Here is an 18,577-nt window from a genome sequence, read left to right as displayed (position 1 = left end):
CCTGATATATTACAAAACGATGGGACATTAACCTGTTATTCTCTATATCCGTGATTCTAATGAAACCCCAAGTATCTTGGTATTCTAATAAAATTGCGTGTAACATAGCAATATATTATTTTACGGCTGGTTATGTATTGCTTGTCGGTGGACAGAAAGTCGATCGTTTCATCTCTGCTCGTAAACAAGCAACACAGTATTGAATTCCAAATGATAATGCATTCCTACATTCATCCGATCCGAGTAAGTAGAGTAAAGTTTAAACAGAAAACGCAGTTCATTTTTTTATTTAAAAACATAATAAGTAAGTTTTGTAAGATTGTGTGACCATTTAAAGTTATAGGCTTTTTTAATATGACATATTTTGTTATAAGAACGAGTTTTGCAAAATGCATGAAAATGTATCATACCACATTTACTTTATTCAGCAAGCTCTTAAGGCATTGATTACTATAATAATAATTTGCTACAATTTTGAAGATTGCGACGCTTTAAACCAAACCAGGGAAAGCTATTTTCATAGATATTTAAAATCCGAAATCCTAAATAAAGAAAATGAGTCTTAAAAATTCAAAAATATGTTCAAACTAGTTGTCCCTATACCACGTTTTAAAAGGAGTATCAGACATTAAAGCGATACTTTATGATTTTTATAAATTATGTGTTAAATTTTAATATATTGATAAAAATATGTTTTAATAACACAAAATAGGCAAGACAAAATATACATTGAAGACGAATTTCATAAAATGCAGCAAAGACAAATTATCGTACCGAGCCGAATGTCACGAAGATATTTCGAGCATATTTTCCGACAGTAACCGAAACATTCGTCTTTTATTAGGATCGGAGTTAGTGTTCGTGTGTCGTATAACTAGATATCGTTGCAGGAAATTAATATGATCCGTAAAACTAAATTTAGATTCACATCGTACATGCATGATATACATTCTGGTCAATTCGACTGCTGTACAAACATTTTCGATTTCAGAATTAAATATATGGCTTATTTCGCATTTTTCGACACATGTTCTTCTCAACAATTATTTTAATTCATATTGAAATATATGTAAATAACTGCTTTACACATTTTATATAAATTCATAAATATTTGACAAAATCGTATAGTCTCGCTTTAAGGTAGAACGACTTATAAGTATATGACGTTGCGTGTCATTCGAGGTAAAAAAAGAAGCTAATGTTAACGAAGCATGTAACTTTAATCATAAATATTACGCGAACGCACGACATAACCGTGTTTACATGGCTTTACATCAGACATTCGCGTATGGATGCAAACGATTTATATTAGATTCACACAAATAAATAATGCGATAATCAAATGAACTAGTTTGTTGGGCAGATTTAACCCTTGAGCACTTAGATAGTACTTTGACGGATGTGTGGTCCTAGAAAGTTTAATTTAATGAAAGACATCTCGTACTAGATTCAAGTCTTAAAGGCTTAATTTCTTACCCTTAGAAACTGATGAGCAGCAAACAGCATAAACCCGAAATTACTTCAATTTCAGGCTGCTCCGGCTTTATGCTGGTTGCAAAAGCCGTTTTCAATTTGCTTCTTATAGGGTAAAGGGTAAACAAGGTGTAGTGGCAGAGGCGTATGATTAAGCGATTAGGAGTCCTCGGATGTGAAATCCTCTCTTCGCAACACTTTCTATAAACACCTCATGTACTGGTTCTACGAGCACATAAACTGCAACGAATGTATATCACATATAACAGTAGGCATATTCAGTCCATTTAAAGAGTGCATTTTCTTTTGATAAGTATAGTAGACAGATTCTGTTTATTGAACGCATTCGCCTTTCCTTGGAAACGTTTTCAGTAACTGCTGTTGTAGATTTTGCATACAATTTATATCGTTTACGTTACCCACGACGCTGTTTGCCAATAGCAATACATGCATTGGTCAGGTTAAATATTTATGAAAACCATTGTTCGTTAAGTAGAATATGTTGCTCGGATTGGTAACGGCTATTTGCTTTCGATAACGACGGTTAATTATATGACTCTAAGCTTTCGGTAAGGACATGCAGCCGTATCAATGTCATCTCTCTCTCTCTATCGACAAGCAGATGTAGCTATGTAAGCTTATATAAATATATCGATGCAAATGCAAATCAAATTGTCTGGGTTACTTAGCAGATTTGGACCTTGTACGTATTTTCTTTTTCTTTGAATTAATGACAAACTGTAGCTACCACAATAGCCCACCATACACGTGCTTAAAATCAGTTTAGTTGTGCGACTGTTCAGTACATATATTGGACACGCACAAGAGAGTTTGAATAAAGCTTTTGGCTGTTTGGTTGTATGAAGTTTACATAAAGCCACGATTCGTACTGAGATATTAACCTACTTTAGTATATCCCAATAGGAAATTCGATCAAGATAAAATGATTCAAGAGTTTTATATGATTGCATTTTATTTTACGGTTAGATTAAACATATTGAATGTATTACTATAGCTACTATTAAACGCATTACATTCTATTTCTACACTACTTGATTATCTACATTGTGTCCTTTAAAATACTTAAGGTTTTATGCGTTTATGTTAACAATATGTTTTGTGTAAATCTCATGCTCCTTTTAAAGCACTGATTTAATAATACTACACTATCGTCTTAACATTCTCGAATTAATATTGCAGGCAGTATTATTGATATTATTGATTGATGATAGCATTGTATTTATAATTCTTTATAATACTTAGCATCAATCGCATAATTGCATCTATTACCGTCTACGTGTTATTCACGTACTATATGTCAGAAATAGCGCAGAATATCTTGCGAAAACTATAGTAACGTGTTATCGCGCAATTAACTCGTCAACAATTTGACCGAATGTCTTGATACATCATATTTCCATTTGCCTTGGACAGGCGATGACCCCTATAGAAATTGGGGTTACTTGTTCAAAGGTTAAGGTCAATGTGACATTAAGTGTTAAATTGGTTTCCGTTCGATTGTCATCAAAGGATTGAGTGATGGGTGTCAATGCCTTGTTGTGGGGGTGGGGACATATGTCTACGACCGCGGAGCTCTTGTTTTAATTAATGCCAATGTTTTAATAGACAAACATGTAACACCGACATATGTTTTTGGTGTTGTTTCGGTAAAAATAAGTGCTGTCAATATGGCTTATTTATTATCTCATAAGAGCTATTGTTTATGGTTCATAACATATTTGCTGTTTGCTTGTCCGCTATGCTTTGCCGTTCCAATTAGCTAGGGCTGTCATAAAAGCCCACCATAAGACTGAAATAAAACCACTGTAGCGTTCAAGGTTAACTACACAGTTTAAGCATAGAGATTTGACATTTTACCAGTGAGCTGGAATACATTTTATAAACGATTGTTCGGTTATAGCACGATAACTATTTTGTGCTAGCACAAGTCGGTTAAATCTTACGGAAGGGCATTCAATCAATGATTAATTGAGTCGCGTTCTGAGAAAACTGGCTTTAATGCATGTGCGTAAAGTGCCGTCCCCGATTAGCCTATGAAGTCCGCAAAGGCTAATCAGGGTGACACTTTTCGCTTTTATGGAATTGTTAGTTTCAAGGAAATCGTTCTTTAGGCGGAAAGTGTCGTCCCTGATTAACCTGTGCGGATTGCACAGGCTAAGCTGGGATGACACTTTACGCACATGCATTAAGCCCAGTTTTCTCAAAACACGACTCAATTGTATTAATTGTAATAACCGTTAATTCAAACGTAGTTTCTTTAACAATGATTTTCTGTAATTATTTGTTGTGGCTCAAGGAATGCATCAGTAAGAAAACAAGGTTTACTCTAACAGTGTCTGTCGAACAAATTTGCCTCTAATCATCCCTTTGGCAACAGTTGATAATTGAAAATTGTTTCTGAAAATTACTCGTTCACAAATAAATTGTTACTTCATAAAACAATACGTGCATTGCTAAAAAACACTATTGCGTTATAATGATGTTTCTCAAAATAATACATTAGCAATGTAGCACGTTCTTGTTTACGATCAATATTCATAACACTTAGGAAAGCCCACTTCCGACGAACATAGGACTTATATTATTAATGAGCGATTACCCTCAAAGAGGAAGTATACATGAATACATATACTTAATATGATATTTAAACTAACGAGTGATATCGATTAATTCGCATGGCACATAATGACTTTTAAGGTGTTCGGTATCAATAAACGTACAGCTGACGATATTTGGTCTATATCATTGGCATTTGTGCATTGGAATAATAAGCTCTGTGGACCATTGGAAAATGCGCACATTAGAGAACGCAAACTCTGCAGCACAAATTGTTATGTCTTGTGTTATTAAACTTGGTGATATTCTGTAATGTGGGTTGTGTTATATAATTTAATTTTGTTAATAGTAAGTGCTTGATCCAGAACGTACATACACGTGTAACACATGGCGAAAGCGGTATTTGTGATAATTGTTTATTTAGCGTGTGTTATTCATTGGTGTTCGGGACATACGCTGGAAGCATGCGTAATTTACGTGGTAAGTTTGTAAGTTTTCTGTTAATTTTCATCAATTTAATCACCCATATAATATTCAATGAAGTCAGCTTAAATGTACAAAAATATGTGTTACGGCCAAATCAAGCTTTGTATCAAGGGCGAGAAGACCTAAAATTAAATTGAAAACCCATCAGAACGGCATAGATAATGGCTTCGAAGAAGAATATTAATGTATTCATTTATACTGGTGATCTTTTCCCACGCAAGCAGAAATTTTAAATGCCCTTGTACAATAGCAAGAAGTAAATATTGTATAAAATCGTCATGATATTAGCAACGGCTTGCATTTCGCAGATGCCATGCATAGATTTGCATTTCACAGTATTGTGAAAGTGTTAAATGTAAACTGTGAACATAAATAACCATAATTATATTTAACTAATATACTTAGTAGAAAATTAAGATAAGAGCAATAAACGTAGATCAAATCCTTCAAACAGTTTAACAAAGTCATACATTCACATGATACCAGGACATTGAACTGATTCTGAACATGATACTTAATGTAAAACTCCACTATATCTCCCTATGTGCAATACGCATTACATGTATTTAGATTTAGCTTCTTCTACGATCTGCACGAATAACATTCGCACTTTGCAATTCAACATATTGACACGCTATCACTGAAACAAAATGTTGCATTGCGATTTTCTGAGCTAAGATCGTCTGCGATACGATTGGGAATCCTATGGATCAATACACTGTGGCTTTTTTCTTTTATTTGTCTTAAATATGTGTGGAATTGTTTGAGTATATTTTTGTTTTCGCATATATGACATATGACCCTTACAAGCATGCAAATGTTAAATATATTTTATGGAAAATAATTATTAACCTCAAATTGTGTAAACACAATGAAATAAATGTCAAAATTTACACAAATCTATATTAAAATGCGACATATAAATGTGTCAGTGAACGTGCTGTAACGTGTATCTGTTCTTTTCGTCCTCACGTTGGTTCACACTAATTATATTTTGATCACTTAGATACGTATTTCTACGCATATTTATTCCCTAATAAAGTTATATTTAATTTAAGACCTCTCTTACTAGATTCAAGTTTTTAAGGCGTCAATGCAAACCTTTACATACTGATGCGCAGCAAACAGCATAAAACCTGAACAGAGTGCGATTTGCTCGCATGCTGTTCTGGTTGTATGCTGTCTGCAAAAGCCATTTTTACTTTGCTTCTTATGGGGTAAAAGGGTAAAACCTTTGCATTAGATTTATCCAGCATGTATTTGTTCTCCAACAACTATTATTTAATGTAATGATTTAATATACTGTTGGTGTGTTGACAAGCAGTGTTCCATAATAAAGAACTAATTGCGCTGTTATTACAATAGTATTATTTGTTCATGATCAAGACGTAAAGACTACAGATGTAGATATCCCATATGAAACAAAAAGCGTAGGGCATATATTGGATCACAATGTGCAACGATTTGCTATTGAACATTTTGAGTGTATATGCTTACGGCTCGTCCAATATGACGTCAAACTGTGTGCTCGTCCAAATATATCTCTGTATTGCACAGTGAAACGTCTAATAACCTTTAATTATAGTACATCTACCAGTCACCGATGAAATGCTATCCGATTATACGTATTGATTGTGATATTGAAATGCTTTTCCTATTGATTCTACGTAGTAGCTCGTAATCTTTTGAACATATCTATTGGTACGGACATATAGTTAAAATCAAAATGTGGGATCAAAGTTATATTATAGTATCCACCATCTATCATTAATTTATGGAACGACATCATAATCCGGTCCAATATGAACGGCAATTTAAATCATATATAAATATACATTTTCGCAGGGAGGACGGGGCGGTCGTAATACCATTGTTTTTGTTTTATAACGTAAGCGATAACTTTATTGTTATTAGCCTCTGTGTATTATACAGCATCTGAAATAGTATCATAGTTGTGATGAATTTGATTGATTCATCCTGCTGATTGCTTTTTATACATTATACAAACGTGCAGGGTTTCGTAGAAAACATCGTTAATGTACGTGTATCAATGGTCGATGTTTATCAGGATTCGCTTGTATAATTGGTCTATCCGTAACAGCAAGTTCTTTCATTTATGTCATGCTTCATAAACATCTCACATATTATTTCTTTGCACATATTCATTTGCTGATTTTTGTGCACGAGTATTCATAACTTGTTACTTCACTTGTTTGTGTACATATTGTTCTACTTGTAGAACACAGAGGGCGACTCCGAGCAAGTTGTGATGGACATCGTAAACACAACAGGTAATTATAAGTGCTTCTCTGCTTATATTACTGCGGCTGTTTCCTGCACAATGCATGTCAATGGTCGAAATATTCAAAGTCATACGCAAGGTGTTGCAAGGCAAACAACATATCCACGTGTTAAGCACTTGTTGAACAAATACGAAAAACTAATCATTTATCCCAAATTAAACATTCAAACCACAATAAAGATAACTTTAGATAATATTTTGGCCATGTAGAATTCCCGTTTTTTATTGTGGATACATACGTTTAAATCTCGCGGCTCATCTTAAGTTAAAACTTCAAACTTCGAACAATATATCGGGAAATAACAGATACAAGTATTAACATAACCTAAGTATTTTTTCGATACAAACTTGCAGTGGGTTACGACTCATGAGTAGGATTGAAGACATCACATGAAATTAAATTGAACAAATTTCATAAATAATGTATTTTAATATCAAACATGACTTAATTTATGCTTTATAAACGGCCCAAAAATAATCTGCACATTGTATGATATGAGAATTAGACGATTTATACAAATCTGAGACTCGTGTGACGCATCCCAGAATGATACACATCAAGCTTTTGTTTCCAAACTCTTTGGCCTGGAGGACAGTGAAAACATTTTAAGAAAGTTTCAACCAATGTATTTTTGTCTTCTTGCATATCATAACGTAAGCTTTAAACCCATAACATATGTATGTAATTTTATTTTTTTTTCCTAATATTTATAATTTAATTGGCATTTTCAACTCAATGATATAATGCCTAAACTGTTTTCATCAATGACGCGAAGCATCTAAGTCTGGTTTTAAATCTTTCCATCGTGTCTAAAAGAGTTATGTTTATTAGTTTTCTGTGTTATGAATCAGGACAATGACTAATTAAATGGTAAATGAGTGTTAATTGCTATGGAAATTGGGATTGCAATGCACCGAGGTTAATGTTCTGTATTGTGTCTCGAAATTTTACCCTATTTTGAAGTTTCACATGGTGGCCGCGCCACGCTTTTTATGTAATCAAGTACTTTTACATACACGCAGAAACTAAAGAATTACCGATGTAAAATAAATCCATTTGACATGTGCAATAAACATTTCAACTCTTTTCAGTTGTCTGGCGTTGCCGTTAATATAACCACCTTTACAAAAGTTGACTAATGCAGTATACAAAATGAAAGTATAAACATAAAGGTTGGTTTTCTGAATTGTTGCAGCAAATTTATCAGCAGGCGCTGCCTTCATTCCTCTCACTCGAGAACCATGCGCAAAGGCGTCTAGGATACATCTCACCATACTCCCGGCTGATATTGTTGGTATGGACAATCCAACGGCATATAGTTCAAGCGTTTCTTATAATATCCTATAGGAAATAGAATTTAAGGACTCATAACCTACTGGGCAAAACATGTAGCATATACAACTGATATAGTAGGGTGAGGTATAATTGATTGGGGGGGGGGGGGGCTAGGGGCCGCATACAAGGTTTTATACGTTTTAATGTATAGTTAATTGTATACTCGTGTTAATCAAAGCTTACGTTGCCAATATAATATATGCGCATAATTATGTATATTTTAAGTACTAACAATCTATATTGAGAACAACTCATTACCACTGCATGCTCATTTAAAGGGATCTTTTCACGCTTTGGTAAATTGACAAAATTGAAAAAAGTTGTTTCAGATTCGCAAATTTTCGTTTTAGTTATGATATTTGTGAGGAAACAGTAATACTGAACATTTACCATGGTCTAATATAGCCATTATATGCTTCTTTTGACGATTTGAAAACCTAAAAATTATAAAGCGTTGCAACGCGAAACGATTGAATAATTTGGAGAGTTCTGTTTTTGTCGTTAAATTTTGTGAAACTACGAAAATTGCTTATATAAGGTATAAAATACGTAAAGTATGTGTACTCGGCGGAATAGCTCAGTAGGCTAAAGCATTTTTACTTCAGGACTCTGGCAGGACTCCAGGGGTCACTGGTTCGAAACCTGCTCCGGGCAATGTTCTTTTCCTTTTTTAAATTTTATTCTTGATTTTTTACTGAAGCTTTTACGATCCAATGTTTACATTTATCAATATAAAGCATTTAATGAATAAGTTAAAAAATGCCAAAATCTGTGAAAAGGCCCCTTTAAATCCATTTTAACCAAACCAAGAAGTTCATCTTGACAAAAAAACTTCAATTGTAAGCGTTTTTCACGTCATAAAATTGTGTATGATAACATTTAAATAACCATTCGTATCCCATCATTTATTACAAATACGAAACAAAACGAGATTAGATGACATCATGTGTTACCTTCCGCGCCGAAATAAAACATGTATATTGAAACAATGACTTTAATAACTGGATTTGACACATAACTAACCTACTATGTAGATATACATGCTCCCCGCACTACCCGGCTTTTCAAATAAAAACGAGTTTTATGTTACAGGAAAGATATACATCATTATGTGCATTTTAACCGAATCTGTATAATTTCTTTTTTACTTCATAGGCATTACCGAAACTCCGAGCCGGCTGTCGATCGTCTATGACATCTCTATGATCCGGAACGGTACCTGGCTGAGGTCATATATCCGGTCTTTGGACATATCAGCCTTTCGCAACTTCCGGCAAATCGTAGGTGCTCGTTGGTGCTATATTCTTGTGTCATAATTGTTTATAATTTTATTTGTGACATTAATATGCATAAAAAGTATCTGACACAATACACACGTTCTTCATTTCATTTACTACGAATATGCTATTTTCAAGTTTCACCTTATATATGAATCTCTACAAAAGACTCTATATTGTTTATATTTCCTTAAAGGATTAACTTTTCTAAATGTGTGTTTTGCTTTTATCTGTATTTATAGAATTGCTGGCTTGGGATTCCAGTTTCAGACCACATGCTCATTCACGTGGCTATCAAGGTCACTGGACAAGACGAGCGAGAACTAAAATTTCTAGATGCCGATCTTAGAATACCGTCGTCAGGTTAATAATGACAACACTATATTTTCTATATAGAAAAAATTATGATATACATTTTGATCGAACACTAACAGAGCATTTTTCCATTTATTCGTACTTGGTAAAAAGGCGTTACAAGCATTTTTTTACAGAGGTATTATATTTGGAATATTAAAAACATATTTGATTACTCCGACCAAATACTTTTTTGAGTGCCATCTTTATATATGATCATAAAAATTGAAGAGCATGAACACGTCACAGTTTTATGTGTATTAAATTTGTATTCAACAGAGGCAAACACATGTCGGGGGCTATGTCAGGACAGCGACATAGACTTCAAGACCATTTACACGTGCCTATCCAATGCGACCTTGATCCACTTGGCGCATGTTCGCATCCTCCGCGTGACCTTCACTCCGTCAAATGGCAATGCCAGTAGTCTGGTCATCTATACGCATGTAATGAGACTGAACCCGCACTTCCTCTCAACAAATCAATCTCTCCTTATGTATTGTTGTACATATCTCTTTCCCTTTGTGTAGCATGCTTGACATTTCGGTCTTGTTTAAGTCTTAAACTGCCTCCAAGACGTGTTAGTTGGTTTATAAACACAAATTGATTATTTTCAGCAGTTAAATTTATTCGACATGTATAACAATTACAGATGGTGTACGCCATCAATATCAATTTTGAATACGCTGTGCATCTCAAGCTTGACTAAAAGTTTGGATTTCTTAACACATATGGTTCAATATATTTTAAATGTGATGACACGCGTTAATCATATGTATAATATCATATTTAAATGTGTGAATATATGGCCATCAGATGTATACACTAACGCCAGTAAGAAAGCACATTTGCTGTGCCGTTGTATAAATACTTTGCTGAAATGCAAAAATAATCTTTTTATAAATACGTGTTATGTAAACATGCACCCATTACACATTTAAGGGTGAGCGGAATACCACGATGTACTTTCCGAATATCTATGACGGTGCCGGTATAATGGAGGTACGAGTTATAAATTCAGTGGCGTAGTCAGACCCAAATTTTAGCCGAAGCAGTATCTTAGGTTCGGCAAGCCCCCCTCCCCCCGGAATTTTGTATACCTAGAACGTCTCTGGTGCGTTTTAAAGGCCAGTTAAACCACATTTTATTCCTAAATTATCGGAATCGTGGACGCTACATATGACCATTTAGTATCAATAAAGTTAATAAAAAAAATCTGCTACAAGTTTATCGTCAATTTTAGATTACGTTACCTTAATATTATTCGTTATGGGTTTTTAAATATATTTTAGTTTTTAGTTTACATCAAATCAGCGTCCGCAAACTTATTGCTATAGTTCAGACAAGTTCACCGTGAACAAATTCATAGATGATTTTTTTCCATTTAGAGCTTGAAAGAACCATTGGGATTTTACAAAAAAAAACACGTTTACATACATTTAATCAAAAGCGTTTTCAATCATTAGCACATATAAAAAGGATCATTGATGGAAGTTATTTGGGAATAAATTCGGAACTTCTGGGGTTCAAACCAACGCAGTGACAATATAATAGTGGTCAATGGATCCAGAGTATGACGCGTTGCAAATTGCGTCACAGGGACATATTGATTATCATGAGGAGTACAAATATTTAACTTGTGTAAAATTGTGTTTTAGCACTGCGTTTTCATTTTCTTTCTGTCACTTCTATCATCAAGTAGAATTGACTATTAAAAAGAAAAGAATTGAACTTCTTTATATCAAAACAGTTTAATACGCGGGATATCATAATTTGAAAATTCTAATGTAAACAAAGATTCTTGAATCAACCATCTTAAACGGTCCCGAATTTTACTCGACGCAAGCCATAAAGAGGGGAATACCAATAAAGCCGAAAACGCCAACCATCCGAAGTGTGTCTGTGTCCAAAATGTTTAATGTACGGGTTTTCCAAATCATTTGCTAAGTCATTTTGGCATCAATTGAAGTTATTAAATTGCAATAGTTATTTGCCTCAACATAAACCAATTGTACTTTGTTTGTGAATATCATAGTGCCTAAAATTCATTAAATTGCCTCAATTTCTTCTATAGATTTTAATCTTTTACACAAATTTTCCTTTTTTTCTTGTAATCTCAACTTTGCCTGCAAATTTTAGCCGAGGCAGCTGCCTCGGTATGCCTCAGCGTGGCTACGACGCTGAAATTAGATGTATATGGGTATGAAGGAAACTCGATATATGAAGCATATTGCAGTTTTTTTCAAACCTATTTATATAAGCTCGATTGCATAACAAGCCTAAGTTTATATGAAACGCTCTCGAGTCCGTTTTCTTGGTGTATATGCGGGAGATCTAAAGAACACTTCCACCGTGGGGATCGAACCCGTGAGATCCCGATCGCTAGGCGGACACAATATCCACTGCGCCACGGCGATCTTATCGCAGTTTACGGTGTGTACGCGCGTGTGTGTGTGGAAGGGGGGGGGGTAGTATTTCACAGTGTAATCAGACTGTTTTCTAACAAACAAATTAACACTCATGTATTAGTAATATCATTTTAATAAATATTGTTTGTGTTTTTTTCAGATAACGTACAAGTATTCAGAGTTTTACTGCAGCGTTCACAAAGAAGTCCGATTGTTCTGTGATCCGGCCTTGACAACCGAATCTCAATCGCAAGTTAAGGGTGTGCATTATCCAATCACATCATGCACTATTTTAAATTTGAGATATTGTAATGTTTTGAGTCTTTAAGCAGGAACATCATACACAAGCAAACGCAACTCTTTCCGATATATTTCGCTATTAAGGAGTTGTCGTTGTTTGCCTTTTGTATCAATCAGCTTCATTGTCTATATTTGTATTTCTTAAACAGGATATGACACCACGAGTGACATCTTATTGTCCAACAATCATCTTCATCAAGCGCAGAGGGGGTAATCACGTGATAGTTAAAATGGCGACGTCCATGTCGAGACAGTTATTTTCAACCGTTTTATACCCTTTTTTTCTTTTGTTTAATTTTTAAATTACTCTCACTTTCTAGCCATATCAGTAAACATGTGATCAGCGTTTATTTCGTATTAAAATTCGCTTTATATCTCGATTTTAGAGAAAAATGTTCTTAGTTGAGCTTTAATTAGGTGATCCCGCTAAGAAATTTCGCACAAACTGCTTGATATAAAATTATAAACACTTCCCGTACACACATATTCATATTGCAGAACGTTTTGTTCATGTTATACTTGACTTAAAGGAAATCGAAATATATTGCCATTTTATACAATGTTCCCTGCACCATTTAACATCGACAACGGTTAATACACACATGTTTTTAACTCTAAAAATAAGTTTAATTACGAAACTTGCGTTAAGGAAATAATCGTTAACTGGTAAAACAAAATGCTCATTTCATTACAAACACTTATGCATTAAGAGTTAATCCGAACGTTTAGTTTTTTTTAAGTATAAAGATATGCTCCTTTACAAAGAATTATAAATGTTTGTGTTGTGTTGGTAAATTGATCCTTTATTTTTCAGATCCCAAAGTCGACTCGTTTGGAACATTTGTTATTTTCGGACTCGTGACGATGTTGGTGTTCACGGTTATCATAATTCTGATAATTTTTAGTAAGTGATACTAGTAACAATAAAAATAAGCATCATCCTGATCCTTCTTCTCCTCCTCCTTCTCCTCTTCATCACCATTATGATCATCCCCATCATCATCATCTTCTTCTTTTTTTCTTCGTCTTCATCATCATCATCAGCAGCAGCAGTATCAGGAGCAGCAGCATCGACATCAGCATCAGCAGCATTATCATCATCATCATCATCAACATCATATTGTTTCTTTTTTTGGAAAGATTTATACATTCACATTTCGTAGATGATTCATTATTCCGATTAAAGGATTGTCTACAACTAGTTTTTGTCCAGGCACTGCGAAGAGTTATAGGGAACTAGTTTGTAAGGATTAAAAAATCTCAATCATCATCATCATCATCATCATCATCATCATCATCATCATCATCATCATCATCATCATCATCATCATCATCATCATCGTCACCATCATCATCGTCATCATCATCACCACCATCATCATCACCACCACCACCATCATCATCATCATCATCATCATCATCATCATCATCATCATCATCATCATCATCATCATCATCATCATCATCATCACCATCATCATCATCATCATCATCATCATCATCATCATCATCATCTTCATCATCGTCATCATAATCATCATCTTCTTCTTCTTCATCATCTTCATCATCTTCATATTCTACTTCTTCTTTTTAGTTTTTTTCTTCGACATCATCCTCATTAACAGCATTATCATTATCATCATCAGCTTCGTAAGCATAACTAACACCATTTCAATCATAAGCAGCATCTTCGAGTGTCATCCTTATACAGTACTCCTATTTCTCATTCTTGCAAATGTGTATGACTTAAGCGTCTCGGTACGAGTATTTGCCTTACAATGATTTGACCCATTTTAATCACCACTAGCATTTATTATATTTAAATTGTTTTAGTATTTGGTATTTATTTTCATTTCCATGAACACAATAGAAGGATAATTACACATCTACTTTTATACGTTTAAATATCAAATTCATTAATGTACCCGTCCCTGTAATAAAGAGTTTTTAAAACGAGTTCATTATCAACAATGGTGATTAATAAGTTATCGAACCAAATATCGACGGATTATTTAATTTTATAAGAGGAGATTCATAATAACATGTTCGTGCCGTTAAGTCCGTTACAAGTTCCATAATTGCCATACAATTATAATTGCAGCATTAACTACGATAAACAAGTGTCATATTTAAAACTCGTGTTTAAATATGGTTGTCTTACAATATGTGACGATGCAGCTTAACTTACCTAGATGTTTATTTAATTGTGGATATATGTGTAAAAATATGTGCTAATAGACCATGAATACATTATTGATTATCGTTATACTAATTTATCATATATATTTTTTCCATAGTTGTGCAGAAATTAAACTTTATGAGGCGGCTATGTTGCAACGGCAAAGGTAATATGTGTGTATTGAGCTGCACCGATCATTTACCATGTTAAACATATTGTTAACACTTTTTTGCTCTTGTACTTATGTATGCAATTGAGCATATGCCAACATTGTATGAAATACAACTGGATATTTTCCAAGTGTATACCAACGGAGCCCGATAGCATAGCGCAATACACATAATACAAGTTGTGGCTTAAAACATAAAATGGGCCAAATAGGGACAACACAATTAGTGGCACTGGGCAATTGTTAAGCGCAAATGGTTTTGACGCACAAACAATATGAATTAACAGTCAAGTTAATAACATAATAGCATTCGTGTAATACTAACATTTTCGTTGGGAATATAATATAAGCAACCTTGCTGTTCATGCATTTAATGTATAATAGCAGAATGATGTGCTCTCATCGGGACAATTATTTTACATTTTAACAAGTATGTTTTATGTTTGAGTCATAGTTTCTTTACAAGATAACCTAAAGAAAACAAACCAACGTATTCTTATCTATTATTGTTTTTAATGACGTTATCACATAGTTTTACGTCTAATATCAGACAAACAAGGTGACATGGATCCGTTATGTAATAGTGCTTGTTAAAGTATATATGTTTTCAATTATTGCACAATAAGTAACTAACCATATTAACTCACTATATTCATTCCAGATAAAGCCACGCGAGACCACCATCAACACAGATCTACTGTGCTGTCGACAAACACAGGTACGTTAAATGAATTACGATTATACAGTACGAGTTAAGATAATCGATTAAAAAAGTTTGTTTCAAAACATAATTATATTTTGAAAACATTCAATAACACACATTATTGGTAGTTTAAAGTTTACTCTGTTTATAATCAAAGTAATACGTGTATCACATTAGAAAAAACAAACTAATAAACCTACACATCTATACATGTGTGATGAAAGTAGCATTTTGATTTCAGAAAATGTTATAAAGCTGACTGCGTTACGTAAAATTGACGAAATAAATGAATTACAACCTCTTGCTTCGTCTGAAAATCATAGCAAAGGGACGCGTGTGCGCAGACAGAGTACATCACCGAGCAACACCTCTGTTCCGCAAGGACTAAGATATGATAAACCCGTTTGTGGTCGAAAGTTACAGAGGAGTGTAACGCAAGCCTTGTTACAAAACATGAGCTCAAATAGTACATCTATATTACTGCTACCTCTGCCGTTTGATCAGTTTACAAGGGACATTGTCGAACTGTTGGGTACAGTTTTAAGTATGGAGGCTAATATTCCTACACGATATTCCTTTGATCGTGATGTACAGGCGGAATACTTTCGAGACGCCAAACTGTATATTGAAAAATTGTGCTCGGACATAAATAAACTTCTAATTTTCGTTTGCGTGACAAATCTTGCAAATTTACCAACTAATAAATCAGAGGATCCTACTAGTCTCATTAACGATTTACTGCGGGCGATGGATGTCAAACGGTTACCCCCAAAGTGCAAAATTGTTTTTTTACATCTAACGGATGACGATAAGACGTTACAAAACAAGTACCATGGTTTAGATATACACATAAAACAAGAGAACTCATTTGAGAGGTTTCTTGCCGAAGTTTTGAAAGAGTGCGGAAAAAGTTCAGAGGAAAATAACTTGCTTAACAAAATGGTAACGTGTGATGCGTCAAAGCAATTTGTAGAATACCTTAAAGAGGATCATACCTAAATTGAATAATTGTTTTGAAATATTCATCGACAGCCTACATATTGTTTAGTAACAAGTGTATACTCTTGGTTAAATAAAAATCAAAATTCGTACATGAAGTAGGCACCTTTATACAGAAGAGAATAAACGTAAAATGGCATATGTACTTTATTGGTAAAGTTTTGATTCGTTTATATATGGTATTTTATACCGAAATTAATAGCACATGTTAGCACAAAATTAGTTCTTCGTACTGTGCAACAAATTGTGTTTCGATTAATCAAAGCAATATGTACGGTAGTGTATGCTTTAGTTCTTGGGAAACATATCTTTCGTTTTATTTATCGATGTTTTTTAATTCATCGATTGTGCTTCAAGAAAAGATGTGCGGATAAAACATACGTAGATGTGTTGGCGTGTTTTCGAACAAAGCATATTTTTAAATTACTTATTTCTCCACAAATTTATTTTGTTGCAGATGTTAAATGAATTCATGCTATTACATTAGATTGGACACATGTCAGTTTTAATTAACGTGTGTCACACAGCCAATGCGACTTAGATTTTAATGAAACATATTTCTGTGTCATATTTCACATTACATTGAAATGTTAAGATGTATAAGTTTATACTATTTTAAGGTTTACTTTTTTTAAATGACCGCATATGAATTGACGATGTTCATACACTTGCTATTTATAATTACATGTACATGTTATTGTCTTATTTTCAGCTTAATATTGCATTTTTGCCAATATTTATTCTTCATGTGTTGCAACATTCGTAAACTTTGTTGTCTAAATGTTTTGTATTATATACAGCTATGTTTTTGATATATTTCCAGTCCAAACATCCTTACGCCATATGATATTTTAAAACAAAATGCACGTGTGTATACTTTGCGCTGAAATATTAAAATGTTGTCAAATCCTAAGATTATTGCATCCAAATAAATGAAACAAAATTCTTATTTTTCCTGCCAATAAACGATTGAAAAGCTCGGCTTAATATTGTAATTTAGCTATTTAAATGTATTGACTTTTATGTCAGGAATAGTTTAAAAAAGCCTTAGTAATACTTTATCATTTATACGACCCATTCAAGTACATACAACTTATGCATTACCGTTGTTCGATCTTTTACTTTCCTTGCCTAATACAAAGAAGGGCTTTGTTAACACAGACCAATTCATGTTTATTGTTATGAAGAAAATACTAATACAACATGATTTAGCATAACCATTATATACTAATATACCAAAAGGAGGTTCACATATGCTGGATCTGCTTTCAGCTGTCAGCTCTTTGAAGTGCTTATAAATCAGAACAATTGTCTCTCGAAACGCGGAAAATGTTGTTATCGCCGTGATTGATTTTCAAAAAAGATACAACTGAGGTTGCTATCCTCAACACTAAAAACAAAGGTACAAACTTGAATTTTTCAAAGAAGCATGGAACCAATGAGTTGAAATTAAAGGAAGAAAACAAAAGTTACAATCCAATTACAACCTGCATATCTTCATAATGGTTGAAACAAACAACGTTGTGTATGTTTTTGCTATGATGTAAAATTCAAACCTTTTAACTCTATATTGCCACGATGATGTCTGCAAATAACATAACTTTATCCAAACACTGTATTTGTTATATAGGTCTTTTAACGCGGTAACAATATAAATGAATGTTATAAGCTCTGATAGCACATGCTTAATGAAGCCATTTATATATTTTAGCCTAAGATCAACCTGTATAAACACGCACAGTTCAATACGTATATATGATATAATTATATGAAAAAAATGCTATAAAACTCAACGTGAATTTGCGGAACAAATTTAAAATTAATGTGAACTATCTCCATACTTTTACTAGTAACCTAGCTTAACATAAACTAGTGAATGTGCTGCAGCATTACTTATAATATATTGATAATGTTCGTATTGTCTTAGGCGTTTAGATAAAGGTTTACTCCTTATGAGTATTTACCGGTTGAAGCAATAGCAAAAACATGTTTTTATTATGGTCAAATTAAACAC

General features: G+C 33.6%; 1 protein-coding gene across 1 annotated transcript; it reads left to right on the top strand.

Moving 5' to 3' along the window:
• Positions 1-4,269: 4,269 nt before the first annotated feature.
• On the top strand, positions 4,270-17,508 carry LOC127847021 (uncharacterized). Its single transcript, XM_052378534.1, has 12 exons — positions 4,270-4,530; positions 6,776-6,827; positions 8,035-8,133; positions 9,330-9,454; positions 9,694-9,814; positions 10,085-10,251; positions 10,748-10,807; positions 12,374-12,473; positions 13,328-13,417; positions 14,811-14,858; positions 15,523-15,579; positions 15,806-17,508. The coding sequence occupies exons 1-12, from the start codon at positions 4,438-4,440 to the stop codon at positions 16,561-16,563; spliced, it is 1,770 nt and encodes a 589-aa protein (XP_052234494.1). The 5' UTR covers positions 4,270-4,437; the 3' UTR covers positions 16,564-17,508.
• Positions 17,509-18,577: the final 1,069 nt, after the last annotated feature.

Source organism: Dreissena polymorpha, chromosome 10 (genome assembly GCF_020536995.1).
Source record: "Dreissena polymorpha isolate Duluth1 chromosome 10, UMN_Dpol_1.0, whole genome shotgun sequence".
NCBI lineage: Eukaryota > Metazoa > Mollusca > Bivalvia > Myida > Dreissenidae > Dreissena > Dreissena polymorpha.
This window is presented reverse-complemented; position numbering and strand designations above follow the sequence as displayed.